The 17,757-nt window shown below is 50.8% G+C and overlaps 1 protein-coding gene and 1 long non-coding RNA gene across 4 annotated transcripts in view; one reads left to right on the top strand and one right to left on the bottom strand.

Annotated features, from left to right (window-relative positions):
- Window positions 1–17,757, bottom strand: part of LOC142557637 (adenosylhomocysteinase-like 1) — a 271,459-nt gene that overhangs the window by 230,033 nt on the left and 23,669 nt on the right. Inside the window, exon 1 of one of the 2 annotated variants that reach the window (XM_075669611.1) lies at window positions 162–1,330. The exons of the other annotated variant lie outside the window; for it this stretch is intronic. Coding sequence (XP_075525726.1) covers window positions 162–377 — 216 coding nt within the window. The 5' untranslated portion in view covers window positions 378–1,330. Of the gene's footprint in view, window positions 1–161; window positions 1,331–17,757 lie in introns of those variants that run through there. 2 annotated transcript variants of the gene reach the window in all.
- LOC142557641 (uncharacterized) overlaps window positions 1–17,757 on the top strand; it is a 137,416-nt gene that overhangs the window by 117,120 nt on the left and 2,539 nt on the right. For both annotated transcript variants that reach the window (XR_012822802.1, XR_012822801.1), the window contains one exon: window positions 8,910–10,151. This is a non-coding gene — a long non-coding RNA (uncharacterized LOC142557641). The remainder of the gene's footprint in view (window positions 1–8,909; window positions 10,152–17,757) is intronic.

The raw sequence follows: 17,757 nt of genomic DNA, 5'->3' as shown, positions 1-17,757 counted from the left end.
CCGACCCAATATATATATATATATATATATATATATATATATATATATACTCTGCGGGTGTTTGAGAGTCGAGCCAATGGGTACTCACTCAGACGGCAACGTACCAGCTCGCCCCACGTCATACGCACGCACGTCTGTATACGGATATACACGAGACTTACGCTGAGGCACTGCTCGCACAGGCCGCTCTTGCGGGGCTTGTTGTCCCGCTTGACCAGGATGCTGACCGGAGCCTTGGGAACCACGTCGGGGGCGCCGGGCGCCTTCAGTATCACGTCCGGCGCTACCGTCACCTGCCAGTTGCGCTTCCAGTTCACGCACGACACCTGGCTGTACGGCATGTCCGCCAGCACGCGTTTGACCTGCAGCATCGGCATGACGCAGTGTACTCCGGCCGGGATGCGCTGGCGGAGCTCCGGGGGCCGAGATCGCTGAGCGCAGCTCCCCGCTCCTTCGCGTTCACCAGAGAGACGCGTTGACGACAGCCGCCCGGATAGCCGCGAAGGTGTCCTTCGCAACACCGTTCTTTAATGGTGCCCTCGAGGGTCGTAACTGGCGAAGCACAAGCTACAGCTGTTCACGGCAAACATCGCGTCCTGGTGCTGACGCCTTCGGGCAGAGGTTTCACTGGAAGCGCGTACAGTGGCACACCGCTGAGGTCACTGGCCGCTATATTCGGTCCCACACACACGCACGCACCCGTTCAGCCCAAAGACACATTGACGTTCATAGCTGAGAAGGAACCGGCAGTCCCACCATCCGCTGCTTCTGCAACGATAAGTCACTCAGACTTATTAGGCGTGTCCTGGAGTATCGTGGAAAGGCAACTGCCAGCCGTATGCAGGTTACTTCTTGAAGAACACGGGATATCTTCCGCGCGAAGCTTCAGACGTGTCAGTACTTGGAATATCTGAAGCCAAAAATAATACCGGACTAGCAGTGGTCTAAAGATGTCGAAGTGTCAAATGTCCCACGACGATTCCTTCCGCGAGCTCGTTGACGAGCGGCTGAACGGATCCCACCGGAAAACGGACTGCCAGGCAAGAAGCGTCGGACAAGGTCGCAGCATTTGTCGCGCCAGCGAATTCCTAAAGCGTCGACGCAGAGCGAACTTCGGGGCACTTGGTGACCGAGTCCGGCGAGCAGTCGACTGGGCGTCCGATGCACTCGCAAATCACTGAAGGCCACAAGCGACAAGAACGGATGACACGGCCCGGTTACGTACAGTCGCGCCACAAGCACCCCCGCCCGACGTGCCTCTGAGATTCGGAAGTTGGGATTAAGAGAAACAGCTCATCGATTCCACTTGCACCCACTTCATCTTGAGGCCCAAGCGCCGGCGCGCTAAAAGAACACGGAACCGGCAGCCCATCAAACAGTCGCAATGCCCCCCCAACAATCCTGTTGCCCCGCTCGACAGGGAAAAGCCAGTTCTGGGCGATTCCCCCACCAAAGACTGTTTGCAGGAACAAAAAGAGCAAACAAAAAGGCCACCCGGAAACAGAAACGCCAAAAGGGATTTGGTTTCTTGCCCAGACTTCCGCTGCCAAGACAGAGTATAAGGGGGGAAACAAATAAAATTAAGAAAAGGGGAACAGAAACTACTGAACGAGAAAGCGAGAGAAAATGCCAAACACCCCGATCGCCGTCAGTGCAGTGCGGAACGAGCGCCGAAATGAATTGGTCTCGAAGGTCGTTGGCTCACCCAGCCCCCTTGCGCGCGGGCAGCTTGGTCGCTTAGCAGATAGCCCGCCTGTCCGCGGCTTCCAGAATGGAGAGATAGACGGAGACGCAAGATCGCGTTAGCTTGCCCGTCGGTATGAACAAAGAAGGAAAGAAATCCCGCAGCCTTTCTCGTCTACCAGGCAAGAACGGTTGTAAAGAAAGGAGAGAAAGAAATAAAAAGAAAATGCGAGAGAACGCCGGGAAATTCCGTCGCCTTCTCCCCGCGCCTCCGCTAATTGGCGGGAGAAAAATGAAAGAGAGAAAGAAACCCGAGCTAGGAGGTAGCGACAGAAACAAGTAAAATTAGAGAGGGGGAAAGAGAAGATCAATATCGAGCCGCACGAAAACAAAACCGCAACTGACGAAAGTCAATACGAGGAGTATAGGAAGCCTCGCTCCGGCACACACGTTCCATACACGACGACCAGCTCCCCACCGACTCGCGCTCGAAACTATGCCGACTCGGTCGCGCTGGGCTCGCGCGTGTTGCGACGCGGTTTCCAGCGGTTGCGGCACACCGCGAAGACGCGGGGAGGGCTCTCACGAGTTCTGCGGTTATGTCACCACCTCCGAACACCGCGCGCATCTACTTCTAACTACTTCACGAAAGAACTCGAGGTCCAGTACTACCGCTGTCTCCTCTAGTCTTTCTTTTCTCTCGGTAAGCGCTTTCGCATTCAAATTGCAAGACCGACGCGCAAGCGCCTTCGTCGACAGCGCCTGGGTGGCACCCCACAAATAAGAAAGGATGCAGAAAAAAATAAACAAAGAAGCTAACCCTCCTACTTTCAGCTGTGAGATAATACGGGTGAACAAGAAGTGAAACGCCCTCGGAGGGAGAACAAAACAAGACAATGCCTGTTCTTTCTGAGAGAGCGCAGAACCTTATGCAAGGTGTGTGCGGTCTCAAGGCCGCGTGCGCCGCCCCTACAATAGTTATTATAGGCGCGTTCGGGATGCTCACCTAAACGACAGGGGCTCCCCGCTAGCGTTCATTCAGCTCGGCTCTCTTCTCCCGGAGAGTTAAGTAGTGCCGACAAGAACAGACATGTCTCTGGAATCCGCTCCGCCAACGCTATGGTTCGTTTCGTTTTGTCTCCGAACAAACAGAAACTAACGCGTACGTTCGACAAAATGGATCGATGAGATGCCAGGAAGGCTCGCGTTACCTCTCCTTCGCGCGCCTGACGTCTTTCCCGATGCAGTCAGTTGAGGTGGTAAGAACTCCAGTATCGAGAGCTGCGAAGACACGCAATACAAAGAGAGAGAGACAATTGACGAAAACTATTCCACAAAGGAGCAAATCGGGAAGCTCTACAGCAAGCTATCGGTCGCAACTTCTACGTTCAGGCGATGTACAGGCGAGAGGTTAACGAATGAACAGACACAGTCTGGCGCGGTTATCAGCAGAGAACCGAGGAAAATGACAGACACGAATTCGTGGACGCGACAGTGTGATGACGAATGATGTACCTTTACTATACAGGCAACTGTTGCCGAGCGTAGTGCCAATTAAGCTATCAGGCGGCGAGCAGATAAAGGCGCACAAAAATGGAACACGCACCCAGCACGCTTATCAGAGGTGTCGGGAGGGCAATCAAGACAATGAACGCGCGAACAGACGACAGACGCCTATAGGGACAACAGATGCAGTGATGTGGCGCTGTACACGCGACTGTAACTATTGGCTCTGTCAGGCTACAAAGCAGTGCGCCGGGCAAAGGAACCGAGAAAGAGGCGTAACAGGGCCAAATGCGCCTATCGGCTGATTTCGGAGAAGAATTCTAAGAAAGCGATACATACAGGGCAAAAGCACCGATAGAGACAACAGATGTTCAGCGAATGGCGTGCTATACGCGTAAGGGCAGCTGCAAACAATACGTCGTATGGATGTAGAAGACGGTGTAAAAAGGTAAAACAAAGAAGGGAGCACGGGGGCCTACAGCGGCTACCAGTTGGTGCAAGAAAGTGGCGAGGAACGACAAACAAGAATACGAACGTGCGAACGGGGCGGAGGAGGCGACAGAGACAACAGCTCTCGTACAGCAACGGCGTGCTGTCGCTGCCTCAATTCGGGAGGCGGAGTACAGGTATGAGGCGCTAAACACACTTATCAGTGCGCTCTTTCCGGGGCATCCCGGCCGAGCAACCGACAAGAAAACGAGATATAACAATAAAATAGGCTGGGCTTTCTCATCCCCAGCTGTATAACGAGTCTGTAATCCTTTCAACGCACTCCTCACTCGCCGAAGGCAGCAATTACGGCCCCGCGACAATCTCGCCGTGACCCTAATGAAGCGAGAAAGTGTCGCCTGCACTTAGAAAGAGAGAAGCAGCACGAGGAAAGGCTCGAAGTCACGAGACGGGGCCGGCCGACGTGTTGTGTCCAATTCCGAGAACTCTGCGCTACACAACACCCGATGCTATGCCGGGAAGTCGCTGGTCCGAACCGATTTCGTTTCTCGGACTCTTTCTTTTCTTTTTTAAACGCCGGGGAACCGCTGACGTCTCTGTCGTGGAGGTCAGCGCTTCGCAGACGTAATCGACGTTTAAAGTGTTGTTCACTTGGAGCTTACTCTTGATGGAACAGCTCTCGTCCGCCCTCTCTCTCGGGTGAAGTCACGTGGGCAGAAGAACAGCCAAACGAATCAAATCGAAGGGGTCCGCTCGTCAACAGATGCCGCATCTAGTGTCCACTCCGGTATGGGAGAAAACCGCTTCTTTTCAACGGCTTTCGTGGAGGTATAGCTCACTGCGATGCAGTCGCCAGACTCTTTTGGAAACCGGTAAAATTGGGACAGAGATATAGACAAGTATATAGGACTAACCGGGGCAAGTGCGATGTCGACGTGGAACGTCGCAGCCGCTGGACATGCACCACCACTGTCACTTTTATCCAAGATTTTGTAATTTGCGGGGAAAATTTGGGCAACTTTTTTTCGTTAGGTGAAAGCGACACACACTATTGCGCAAGTACACACACGAGGCACGAATAAACGCTCCGGGTTCCGCAGACCATGAATTCCACGCTCGACAAAGAAAATGAAGAGAAACGTCGCAAGGTGCCGATATCGAAAGCTCCGGCGGTAGACACGACAGGAGGGGGACGACGGCCGGCTACACTCAATCCACTAGCCAAGTGGTGAACACGAACGCCGATTGGGCAATACGTCCAGCACGCGCAAACAAATAAACACACACACGCAAAAAAAAAAGAAAAACACCTTAGAAACGCGTGCACTACGTCCGGGTTTTACGAGTTACTCGAAGCAAGACACAGCCTCTCTCGCCAAACCGCAAACAGGAACTAACCCAAGGATCGTTGTTTACACATTCGCTCGAGATCCTCTTCACAATGTATAACAGCCGCAGTTAGGAGGGGGCGCGGCGCTGTCAAACGAAGCAAAATCAAATTTGCTGAGCGAAGAAGCTAGACGTATGGTAGTGCCTGGCGTCGTGCGCTACACGGACGGCTGGGAAAGAAGATCGGGAGAAGGAGGAGGGCACTGCCGAAAGGGTGCAGCACAATCGAATGCCTTCCCTTCTGCAGTGCGTAAGAATACTCGCGCTTGGAGGAGGAGAAGCAAGGCCGTCGGCGGAGGGGGCAATTACGTCCACGACGAAGGGAACGTCGCTCGGCAAACGTACCATATATCTGTCCACGTCAGTCACGGCATGCCCAACGGCGGCAAATTGCACGATTGCGCAGGCAATCCACCGTAAGCGTAGTGGCCGCGCGGATCTCCTCCTTTCCCAACACTCTGTACCACGTGATCCTTCCTTTTCTTTTTCTTTCTTTTTTTCCTCAGGCCGAAATGACCACACGGCGGAATTGGCTCCTCCTCATCTTGATATGATGTTCTACGGGCGCAAATACTAAGTGAACACGGAAGACCAAGCAAATTCTATACACAAAGAAGCACCACAGCCAAAAGCAGAAGCGGCAGCATTGTTGGGAAACGACTGCGTGACCGTTCTTTCGACAGTTTTAGTCAGCTAGGAGCCGCTACAATCGAGGCTTGTTTGCAATGTTTCGAAATCGGTCGATGAATACGGGCCCCTGTAAAAAAAAAAAAAAAAAAAAAAAGAACGCTCGCAACCTTTGGTTACACGCGCGGACGCAGTGTCCGCTAAAGGCACGTTTGCAAGTTTGCCCTACTCTCACCGTTGTCGAGCACCACAATAAGGCCTGCTTGTGTAAACGTTGTGAGTCAGCTGATTTTCTGCGTCACCACGTCTGTGTGTCGTGAAACTGCGCGCGTGAATCACAACACGATCGAGGAAGTTTTGCAGAAAGACACGTACGCGTAGCGAGAAAGGCATCTAAGGACCACTGCCTTCAGATAGACGCCTTCAAGTGACGCGCCATTTCTCGAGGCACGCTGGGGGTGATTGGCGGGTCGCACTGTGAGCTACAAAATGCGAGCGAGAGGCCAGTAGAGGAAATTGTCACGGCAACAAATACCGCCGGCAAACGCTGCAAGTTTCAAAAAATCAGTCGCTGGCAGTGTCCCCTTTCCGAGTAGGACCCTTCGTCAGTTCCACGTATTTTGCTTTCGTGCACGAGGCCTTCCACTATAACCTTTCCGAACAGAGAGTCGTAAAAATCTCTGCCGTCATCGAATCTGGCCAGTGAGCTCGTAAATAGCTCCTCTTCGGCCTGAGCACTTATGCCCAAGCTTACGAAGGTCAGCAGTTCGCGACTTCTTTCATTGGGTAACAGGAAATTACGAATGCCGCTTTCAATTCGTCCACAGTTTACGCCAGGCGAGCGGGCTCGAAGCTAATCACTTCTGTGCAAATCAAAAGCGCCCGTATGCAACCGCGGTGCTTGCGACCGCCTCGAGTTGCTTGCACAGAATCGCACAGACGCTTGGGAGGACTGAACGGAAAGCCTACAACGCGACTACATACGGATGTTGGGTTGTGCTTACCGGCCGGGCTTGAATCAATGTGGAACGCGCACGAATCTCTGCCACACGAAGAGCGATCACGGACGAGTAAAAAGAAAAAAAAAAAAAAGGAGCGCACGCCCGCACACGCAAATCTCGCGGAAAGCACTGCCACGAAGCTGCTACTCCTCCAAAACTGAGCGCCAACGCAGTTCTCTTCACAAACAAAATTATTCCGAACGATTCACACGGCGAAGGCCTCCGGCGGCCTTGTGTCGACAGAGCTGATGGCTTTCACGAATAAGCCGCTGCCGAAAGGCAAAACCTGAAACCACAGCAAACACAAGCACGCGCTTCAAACGTACAACCACTCTCGCTTCTTCGAATTTGTCACGAACGCGACTTGTTTTCACGATGCCAAGTCGAGCGCGAGCTTCAAAGGAGTTCATGCACAAGTGGAATTCAGTGACGTTCAAGGACAGCCTTCGTTCGCCTAAGTCTCGGTTGCGACAAGTGCAAATACGACAGCGAGACAGCTTGCAGAGAACAAGTTGGAAGTTCCTTACGGAACGGTTGGTGTCCACGAAGGAGTCCTTCTGCGCTTAGGTTTCTTCCTTTCTTTTTCACTGTAAGGTCGTCAGGCAGCCGTAGCAACACACAATTATTCACAACGCAACGCGCACGAGACACCACCACACTCGATCACGAGGTGAATTAGCACACCATGCCAGAGCTACCTGTACACGCTAAAGCACCAGCTCGTCACACATAAGCCGGCACCGACGACGAAACATCGACGAAGACGTTGGCAACCAGCCGCCGCTGCATCTGTGATTAGCGCCAAGCAACGCTCGTTCATCGGTTAAAACTTGTCCCGCTGAACAGACGTCTCCTCGCCTGTCGACGACGGCCGTCTGCACGGAGGTTCTAGCTGTCTGTCACCTACGAATGAAGCACGTCTGCGATTTGCGCCGTTAACAATTCTTCTGCTCATCAACAACTGTCCATCTGAAGCCAACGCTGCGGAAGACGTGTCTCCGCGTTGCAATCAAAGCGCGGTCGCAGACGGAACGCAAATAAGCAAGCTAAAACGGAAACGTCAAATAGGAGCAAAGAAAACGATCAAACCGCCACCGCCGCAAACTAATTGCGCAAGAACCGTTCATTCACCGATCGGCACTCATCCACCACGCAAATCCTTCTTGCTTGTCAAAAAGGCGTCTGCTGCCCGACTTCCTGTCTGCTCACGCACTACTGTCCGTCTGCTACTCGCGGCGCCACAGGCACAAGCGTTTCTGGGAAGCAGCGCTACCGTATGGACAAGGCGCTAAAGGGCAGAAACGATGAGCAAAAAAGTAACAAAGGATAAAAGCTAAACTCAAGTGCAAGACCGACGACGAGGCACGCGACACAAAACGTTGCCGCCACCACAACCGATTACGCCCGAACCGGGCATGCCCTTGAAGCCAGCGCTGCAGGCGGTGGCTTTCTCTGCTTTTCCATCTGGCTCGGACCTTTTGCCACTATTATTTTTCTCCTTCAAGGTGGGCTGCAGACGCCCTATAGCGCTGCTTTCTATATATAGTGTAGCGCTCGACGCGAGCACTGCCACCTCCTTTTTTTTCCAAAGAATCGCCTCCGTACAGCCAGTTTCGCCAAAGCTTTTTCTGCGTTTCTTTTTGTCTCCTTTTCTAAGCCTTCATAAAGTATTCTCCTCTCGCCACGAGCGCATGACAAATCCAGTTTCGCCGCAGATAAAGCAGTCCTTCTTCACACAGCGTTGCACACGTGCGGGCCTCTTGCATGTGCAACAAAGACCTGTCAGCCTCTAAAGCATTTGGCCTGGCAGAATAATTTTTCGCCCGGTTTCCGCACAAACCGTCTTCGCTCGTGAATTAGAGGCCTACAGAACGTATACCACTAAAAATTATTGCACGCCAATCGGGTGATAGCGGGGAAAAAATCGATAAATAGATGCAGCTTCTTGGACTTTACAGTTTGTCAACTAACGCTACTTGTAAGCATTGAATCCGCGCAACTGGAAAGACGCAATCGAGGAAAGACCGGAGGAATGAGATCTCTTCAAAGCCTTGAAGCCAATCTGCCTGAAAGGTACTCTTCTGTCGCTTATACGAGGCACTCAGCTGTTACAGGCACTAAAAGTAAATTAACTAGCGCATACGCGAAGTGACGCGAAAATCTTATCGTATACTTGATCCTTTCTATGACAGTCATGTGCCGAATCCGACGTTATCTATACTCACGTTCTCTCTGTACCTTTCTCTTCTGCAGATACGCACGCACAAGACCAGGATCAAAGACCGACATCGATGGCAATTCACAGGCTGTGGTCAAAGATGGAAGGATGGGTGAATCACTCAAGGCGTCACAAAAGAACTGGCGACTCGGCCACGAGATGACACAACGCGCTCCCGAGAATGACGTCACCACGTCACCTGGGGCTACACTATAGCAAGCCCGCACTCAGCTCTACTGCCGTCAAACTCACGATCGATAATCGGTGAGTACGCCTACTCAAACAACGAGGGTCCGTCATTTCAAGTGAAGGCAGTTTCCAAGAGAACCTGAGTGTACAAGTAAACCGTTTGAGATAGTGGAACCCCTTGTCGACAGTCACTAAAGCTACCAAGCTTTAGGTCTTCAGACATCTGCACGCAGGAAGCAGCCAAAACGGCTGTTCTCGGAACGTTTTGTGGAGTTCGAATTGACCAAGAGACAAAGGTCAGTCAATCAAGAGTAACTGCGCTTGATCACTCCGACCAGTCACGAAGAAGGGCTCAGAGCTCAGCTGTCCCGGATCACAAGAGGGTCACGGCGCACCAGGACATTCACAAAGCCATCACAAGCTACAGCCAAGGGTATCAGAAGACTTCGCTGCTCACTCCTTGCAAAGAAGCCCGCTTAGTTAGGGGGCCCAGTTTACGAAGTCTCCGCAGTCATCAGTTGAGAAGTATAAGGAAACTGAAAACTGCTGCCTTTGTACGAGTTGGCGACGTTTTGACAAGGTTCTTCTACACCGCAACAGCGCATTCCTCAGGAAGGGCATGAAACAAGTTGGTTCTAGGTCGCATCGGTGCTCCCTGTCGGCCACTATACCCAGAGAGTGACCTCGACCGCAAAGAAGCACAGTCGACAGTACGAGCTCGGAAGACAGCAAGGAACTACACACCAATGACGGTTCTCACAACAGTGCAGTGTTCAAGAGGACTTTCATTCCCGAGTGCCAGGAATGGCAAGTGTCGAAAGCTGACGCGTGAGCAGAAGACACGGGAGAACACACAGCAGAGGCCGTCACGAAATCCTGCATCCAGGACAACGTCGCTGCAGGCGCCGACATACCGCCATCTACGTGGCGTACCGGTGACCTCGTGCCGTCCACGGGGGAATCTGGCTGCGCATCACGAAAAGCCGTCTGGTGCCATATTCTCGCAAACACAGTCCCAGGCACATAATCAACGAAGAAAGGCGACGTTTCGGATCGCGCCATCGCTCGTGGCCCCCACATCGAGGCAGGTACGTGGAAAGCACGCATGTCTGAGATGTGACGCCCCGCACACTAATGAAGTCATGGCACAATCGTACGCGCACGAGGGCATATACGGACTTGCATGTATACACAGCGGCACTCGCTTAACGCATGAGGCGTGGTTACATTTCGCGTTCTCTTCCATACACAGGCCTGGTGCAAATGCAACGTTGTGTGTGCCGTTGCGTGCATGCGGGTCCTTTGCGTTCCTAAAAGAGGGGGGGGGGGATAAAAGGGGAAGAGAGAAATAGAGAAACGGAGAGGATCTACATCACGGACCGCCGCGCAGATGTTTAGCCTAGTCGTCGTGCTTTTTCTTGTCCTTCTCGCCCCGCTTGCTTGTTTGTCGTCTGCTCCTTTCTTTATTTTTATTTTTTTGACACTTCGCGATTTCGACAGCGCCCTCTACACGCTTACAGCGGCACCCCCCCCCCCTTTTTTTTTTTCTTGAGCCACGCGAGTATCCGCCGTCTTCTGAGCCGCATTTTTATTTTTATTTCTCCTCTGGTGTCGTGATTACGTTTAAAGACGACAGAGTCACGCCCTGGCACTGACGCGTATCAAACCAGTCCTTACAACCATTTTGACCCACAAGAAGAAGAAGTGGGCCCTGATGCGGATTTACCGGTTGGTTGCCTTCAACGCGCCGCCTGCCTCCGAGCGCTTCTGTCAGCGTCGCTGTGAAGTTTGTCCGATTGTTGGCACCCAGCGGGCAAGATGCTCTAGAAACGGGTTCCGCCGACAACACCCCGGGAACGCTCGATTCATCGCGAAATTTGCATCGATTCTCGAGACACAGCCGATATAGGCGTCGCTTTTGAATTGAAACACTGCTCCCTGCAGAAGTATACACAGTAACTCTGGAAAAAACGGCCGGGGGATTGGTGACTTAAGAACAGAATCAAGAATGAAGAAGACTTTACTTTTCGCAGAATTCTCTATGGGCCCATGCATAATAAACTAAGCATAAAGGCGAGTCCACCACTGCCCTGTTTCAAAGGAAACATTGATAAAATTAGGTGCTGGTTGCGCAGAGCTATACAGAGAAAACACAATGAAGGGTAACTTTGCCTTTCATATTCATTTAACTTAGTGTAAAAAAAAAATATAGTTAAACGATTTGCTAGCTTGCTACAGTGACAGAAAGAAGTAGAAATGTGAATGTAACGAGCAGGGTGGCGATTGACGTATCCGGTTCCAAAGAGAGTGCCCACGGAATGTGCTCATCAATCCGTCCACGTAAAGACTTCACGAACGAATACATAGCGTAACGAGTATATGTCCTTCTTGAAACACGAGAGAGAGAGAGAGAGAGAAGGGAAGACGGAAAGGCAGGGGGGTTAACCAGACTGAGTCCAGTTTGCTACCCTACACGTGGGGAGAGGAATGGGGAGTGAAAGAGGGAGAGAGAACTTAGGTGTAGGATGTCTATAGTCGGGCACTCAAATCTGTTGACCTCAGGTAGCGAAAAAGCGCTCGAACTGCTTTCTGGGCTAATGAACTGTGATGCCAGGCTCCCAAGATCTTCGCTTCCGTAAATGGCCTGTCATCCAGTCTTGAAACACGAGCATCCATCCAGAGTTAAACGGTGCTACATTTTGGGGACTCCGTTCTAAAGCAAAGCAGAAGAAAAACTAAACATATGGTGTTGATAAGAAAACCATTTAATCTACAAGAATGGCACATCAAGATGGATAAAGCGCCGTCTGTATATACAATATCATAATCAGTGGTTTTATAATGGAATGGAGTCTGCTAAACAATAAATTCAACGCCACTGCGTATCGGTGTCATGACTGCTGTTGGACTGTGCACACAGAGGTAGTCTTGCTGCAATATCCGTCAGACGCTTAATATGGTTAAATATAATCGCGCAGGCTAACCGAGTGACGCACCCTGTCCAGTAGTAATATCCATCGATCCAGTAACACCTTTCAGCAACCATAGAGTTTCGTATAATAATTATTGCGGGAAGCCCTATGGCAACAACTATACAGAGCGACAGAAGTCAGCGTTCACCCATGAAACAACGCCCATGGCACACGTTTCAGTGACGTCATATCATTTCGTTCATTTGACCCCTAGGCACGAGGCTTCATTGCTAATATTTCGCTAACCGCATCAAGTTTACAGCTTAGAATAAAGAACCAGCTACACCTGTGCTACCAAAACAGACATCAATTAGGACGTCCAAAGCAGGATATTTTTGTACATTACACCTGGCTAAGAAATATGGTTCTAATTTACGAATAGGGTTTTTGACATACAGAGAGAAAGAATGTGTGTGTGAGAGAGAGAGTAATGGAAGCCGAAAATGTCGGCCTTGCACAGCTTGTCACTTCAGGTGAGATGTCCGAGACGACATGAAGACGAAAATAAAAAAATAAATACAGGAGAAGACAAACGCAAAAGACACTAAACTAGGAATAAATAAACTAACCAAAGCTCAAAGAGTTCTTGCAAAGCTCACGTAAACAGTGCGACGATCTCACGTAAGCTGTAAATTAATGCATAATGCTTCAGACTTCAGAGTTAAGTGGTTGTAAACTTTGTGCATTTAATTTATTTTGTATTTCGAAATCTTCGGCCCTCTTGCTGTGATGCTGGCGTCATCGTCGTCGTCTTTGTGGCTGCTATTTAAAATCTGGGCCGCAAGTCAGACTTTTGCTTCGAACAGCAAGCAGGTAGAATATAACTTCCTCCCTTGAACGCAACAAGGTTAATTCAACTCAATTTATAAAAAGAGAATCCCTCCGTTTCCATATTATACAAATAGTTATATCTGCATAGTTTATTAATTATCACAGCTTCTCACTAAGCACTTTCTGGTGCGTTTTATTCTACACGGACTACGACCGAAGCAACAACACCTCGTCAGATCCGAACCAGGGAGCAAGCACGTCTTTTTCTATGCGAAGGAAGGAAGGAAGGAAGGAAAACTTTATTTGGTCCTGCAAGTAGTGATAATTAATCACTAAGCGGGCCGCTCCCACGTCGGGACCGGAAGGCCAAGCCTCACGGCCACGTCGTGAGCCTGCTGGACAGCCCAGAATTGTTCATCCAGGTCCGGGCTGCGAAGTGCAGCCTCCCACTTGGACGCATCCTTGATTACCGAGTCTTCAATTCTTTCGCAAGACCAGAGCATGTGTTCGAGCGTGGCTAAAGCACCACAATCTTGGCAATAAGGCTCTGTATACGTCTCTGGATCAAACATGTTCAGGCTTCGTGCAGCGTTCTGCCAAAGGTCTCTCCCTTTTACTGTGTCATGCTTGTAACCCCACACGTGATACGGAGCATTAAAATCCCCAGCCACGATCAGCGGATAGTCCCCGGCAAGCTTAGAAGCCTTCTGCAGAATCAGCTTGAATCTCTGCACCCTGTCCCTCGGGGCACTATACACGTTCAGAATAACGAACAAATTTAACTCTCCGGTCCACTCCGAACACATCGAAAATCGATCGCCGCCACGCTGCAGCTGAATGCGGGCCAAAGAATGGTGGCGCCATCTACGGGTAGCGAAGCGAGACGCCCACCAAGTTCGAACAGAAGGGCGGGAAGTTCGCCATTTGAAATCGCGCTAACGTCGACCGTTCGCTCGTACCCAGTGGCGTAGCTAGGTCGTCTGGCACCCGGGGCCCTTAGATCTTCTGTCACCCCCCCCCCCCCACGGGTGTTGTCGATATCCTCGCCGTCCTCGACAGTTTTCGGGTGTCTTCAGACGTATTTGACACCCCCCCCCCCCTACTGGCCCCGTGCACCCGGGGCCCACGGCCCCCCGGCCCCCCTCGTTGCTACGCTACTGCTCGTAGCTGCGGTACGGCTGCTAGTAGTTTTGTATAACGTCGAAATGAGAACAAATTACGGAATTTCATTTCCCAAAGAAGCAGTCCGACTACTGGAGACGCCGCAGAGGGAAGCAACGGTCTAATGTTTACCAACTCATGTTCTTTAATGTTCACCCAAATCTCGGTACACGAGGAGTTTTCGTATTCTGTGCTCATCGAAATGCGTTCGGCACAGCCCGGCAGCGAAGCCACCACCTCCCGCTCAGTAGCAGAAGCACTTGTGCATGTTCAAGGCTTTCGGTACTGTGTGTTCAGGTGGTGCGCTAAAAGTCATTAATTATGGACTAGTGATTAGCCCGAGCCGTTGGACTACCAAAGCGTCAGACGACAATTCGTACACGCGATCTCTCTGAAACCATAGCAACGACCAAAGCAAGACGCCATTCTCGGTTATTCGCATTGACAGCAGCTGCCCATCCGATCTCTCGTACCGCACGCATATATTTCTCTATGGCAGGCGCAGACAGGCCGTCAGAGGAAGGGCACAGGAAGGGGGGGTCATTGCGGCATATAGCGTCGAAGCTCCACCGTAGTCAATCGGTAAGACAACGCTGGAAAGTGGATGCCCGCAGGAAAAGCCGCTGCGCTGACGTGGGAACGCGTGACGGTGCTCTCACCCGCCGCCGTCTACAATGACGTCAGAGGCGCAGGGGCTCGTAAAACACTGCCACAAATAGCACTGCGCTCACACAGCGACCAGGCAGCGTCCGGTGTGCAAAAGCAATGGAAGCGCGCCTCCATTTTAATACGAAGCTCGCGTATAGCTCGACGCAGGCTCCCGTCCATGTGCCCCATCGCTAGTGCATTTTGTCATCCATCCCTGCAACACCAATCGGCCATGCCACGCTCGTTGATTTACGATTTACTGCCCGTCGCAAAAGAAAAAAAAATACACAAGGGCTGTGAAAGACTCCTTATAGCGCAGGAATGCATGCCGATTTGACCATAAACGGCGATCGCGGTTAGTCTTTCTGAACTTCGCCCCTCCATCGGAATACGGCCGCGGCTGACGGAATTCGAACGCGCAACCTTCTACTCGCCAGCCGAACGTCGACCGCTGCTAGCGACTCGGTCACCGTGACCGAATGAGCAGCCGAGTCTCGCCATAGCATCGAAAGCGTCCATTCTTCGAGAGGGAGACCGATTGGGAACTTCGAACGCTGATATCCTCTGCCGCGGAATACAGTCGAAGACACGTAATAAATCCCGCATGTTACGAACTACCAGTTATTACAGGCTGAAACGCCGTGCATGCCCGTCAAGCACTGGCACCGTGTCAGGGAACAGAAATAAACGTTTTGAAGCGGGTAAGCCGGAAGGGATGCATTGTAAGCAGCGCGCAAGCGGACGATTATACGAATAAGGAAAAACGCAGGACAATCGCTGCCCTTGTGCCCTTCCTTAATCGTGCTCGCCTGTCTTGTCTACATGCACTGCTTGAAATGGATCCGCGGAAGTGTCCGGCCTTTGGTGCCGCGTAGCAGATAAAACAAGGATGTGCGTACCCAAATACCCGTTATAACGAACGCCACAAGCGCGTCTTCTGCATTTCTCGATCTGCGAGTACATAAGCAGCAAATTGCAATTGCTTACACACCATATGCTTAAAGGAGCGCTTCTTTAAGCATGCTTAAGCGAGAGCGTTCCTTATAAAGGGTATTTTAATACGCACAAATTTTTGCTTTATCTCTGGTTTTCTTCGTATACGTTCTCGGTGATGAGCGAGGAACAAAAGCAAAGCGATTCAAAATAAAGAAGAATGAGCACACAACGCTACATACATCGCTCATGTTGCGTACTCTCATCGTTCTCGCACTTATAAAGCGATTAAAACTGTTACTGTGTAGCACCGATAAGGCTGAGCTAATACCGACTAATAAGGCTAATACCGACAATAAGCCTTGTCGGTATTAGCGTATGAACAACAGCCACCAGAAACTGCATTTATGACGTACACGCTGCAAGGAGAAACATATCTCTATTTCGGACTGCTTTTCGACAAAAAAAAAAAAAAAGAAAAAAAGAAAACGCAGCTTACAAGTGTGCCCAGTGACAGCGTTATGCCTTTCCGAAAGCAAACGATACAGCCTGCCGGCTTAAAAAAAAAAAAAAAGAAGAAAGAAAGAGAGAATGTGTTGCGAAACGCAAGCTCAGTCAAATTCGTATACGTTACGGGCGTGACCCATCGCGCGCGCCTCGAGTTTTCGACAGGCTCAGGGCTCCATGGATCAGTCGGAGCTCCGGGGCTCTAGATGGTAACAGCTGTACTTGGCCTCTTCAAGCATGCCTATACCACGTGTCCCGCGTAACTTGTGCCAAAATTGCAAAATAATGCAAGTGCCACTAAACTGGACAGAACCAGGGTATAATGTCTGCCTCGCTTGGAGCAAATCATACTTCCTTATTTTTTGTATTTTGCCTAACTACGCAATTATAATATAATCAACTGATCAAATATTCAGAGCAAAAGTGTCAATGAGAAAATTTTAGGCCATCCTGAAAAATTCCCGGTTCAGCTTTCCGTGACACAAAAGTTTTTTCCCGAGCTCGAGAGAAACGCGGCCGCGAAAGCCGGCGAGAAGCGATTTTACGTGTTTTGCGGGCTTTTTCTAATTCTAACGCTAATTCCTGCGACCTGATCCAAATTTTTGAGCCGATTTCCACATGCTAGTTCAAATGACCCCCCACACCCCTGTCCCCTTTCTTTTACCGCCACTAACACCACCGCCGCCGCGTGATTCGATTACGCCACCAGTCACGTGTGCAATGTGCCCCGCATCTTGTGCACGTTCCTCAACACAAAACAGGCAGATGTGCAGGCAACGACAGTGTGACGAGACACACGGACAAAAAGAAAAAACAAAATGGTATTGCTGATGCTCAACAACGTGAGTGGGCGGATGGGTATATGTGAGTGGGTGGGTGCATGTGCGTGTTTTTTTTTTTTTTTTCGGTGTTTTCGTTCGCTCGACGGGGCGTGTAATACGTACGCGGTCGTTTCTGGGTGTCCACTCACTCGCCGACGTGGAAGCCGTGGCTGCAGGAGTAGTGTTCGTGTTTGCGCGCGATCCACTTAGGTCAGCGGCCTGCCCCTCGGGAGAACTCTTTTTCCGGTCCTCCTACGCATGGGGCAGACAAGGAACGGCGAACAGATGAGCAGCGTCGCCGAACTGAGGGCTGCACGGTCGCGAACAATGCATGGGGGCATGACAATTTACATACATTGCGGGCAAAGAGGAAAAAAATTCTGGCGATCACGTTGACACGCCTTCCTATTCTGCCATTCCCTTCCCCCAGCGTATAGGGTAGCCAACGAGACGCTTTTCTAGATAACTTCAATGCCTCCTCCCCCTTTTTTTCTCCTCCTCTCCGATTTTGAGAAATTTTCCCCAACTGTATTTTTAATTAATATTCCCTCGCAGTATATGAAATTGGGCGTCCATGCGAAAGGGAAAAAATGGCGTTTATAGCTTGCCAAGGTACCATGCCAGCCCATAATATTTGACGACTGGTACCAGTAAGCGGTAAATCTGGTGGGATTCAGTCCAGTTTGAGTGAGCCGTGTGTTTCGCGACATCCCCAACCAGCCAAACTCACAAAACCAGCAAAATACATTATTTGCAGACTGCGCGAAAACGTCGCTTCGTTCTGCCGCATCGCTAAAGATTCCTGCCTATAGATACTGTCGGTATCAATTTCCCTGATAGAAAGCGACCGGAGTGAAAATACCGTTTCTACCCAAAAATTT

Source organism: Dermacentor variabilis, chromosome 9 (assembly GCF_050947875.1).
Source record: "Dermacentor variabilis isolate Ectoservices chromosome 9, ASM5094787v1, whole genome shotgun sequence".
NCBI classification, from domain to species: domain Eukaryota; kingdom Metazoa; phylum Arthropoda; class Arachnida; order Ixodida; family Ixodidae; genus Dermacentor; species Dermacentor variabilis.
This window is presented reverse-complemented; position numbering and strand designations above follow the sequence as displayed.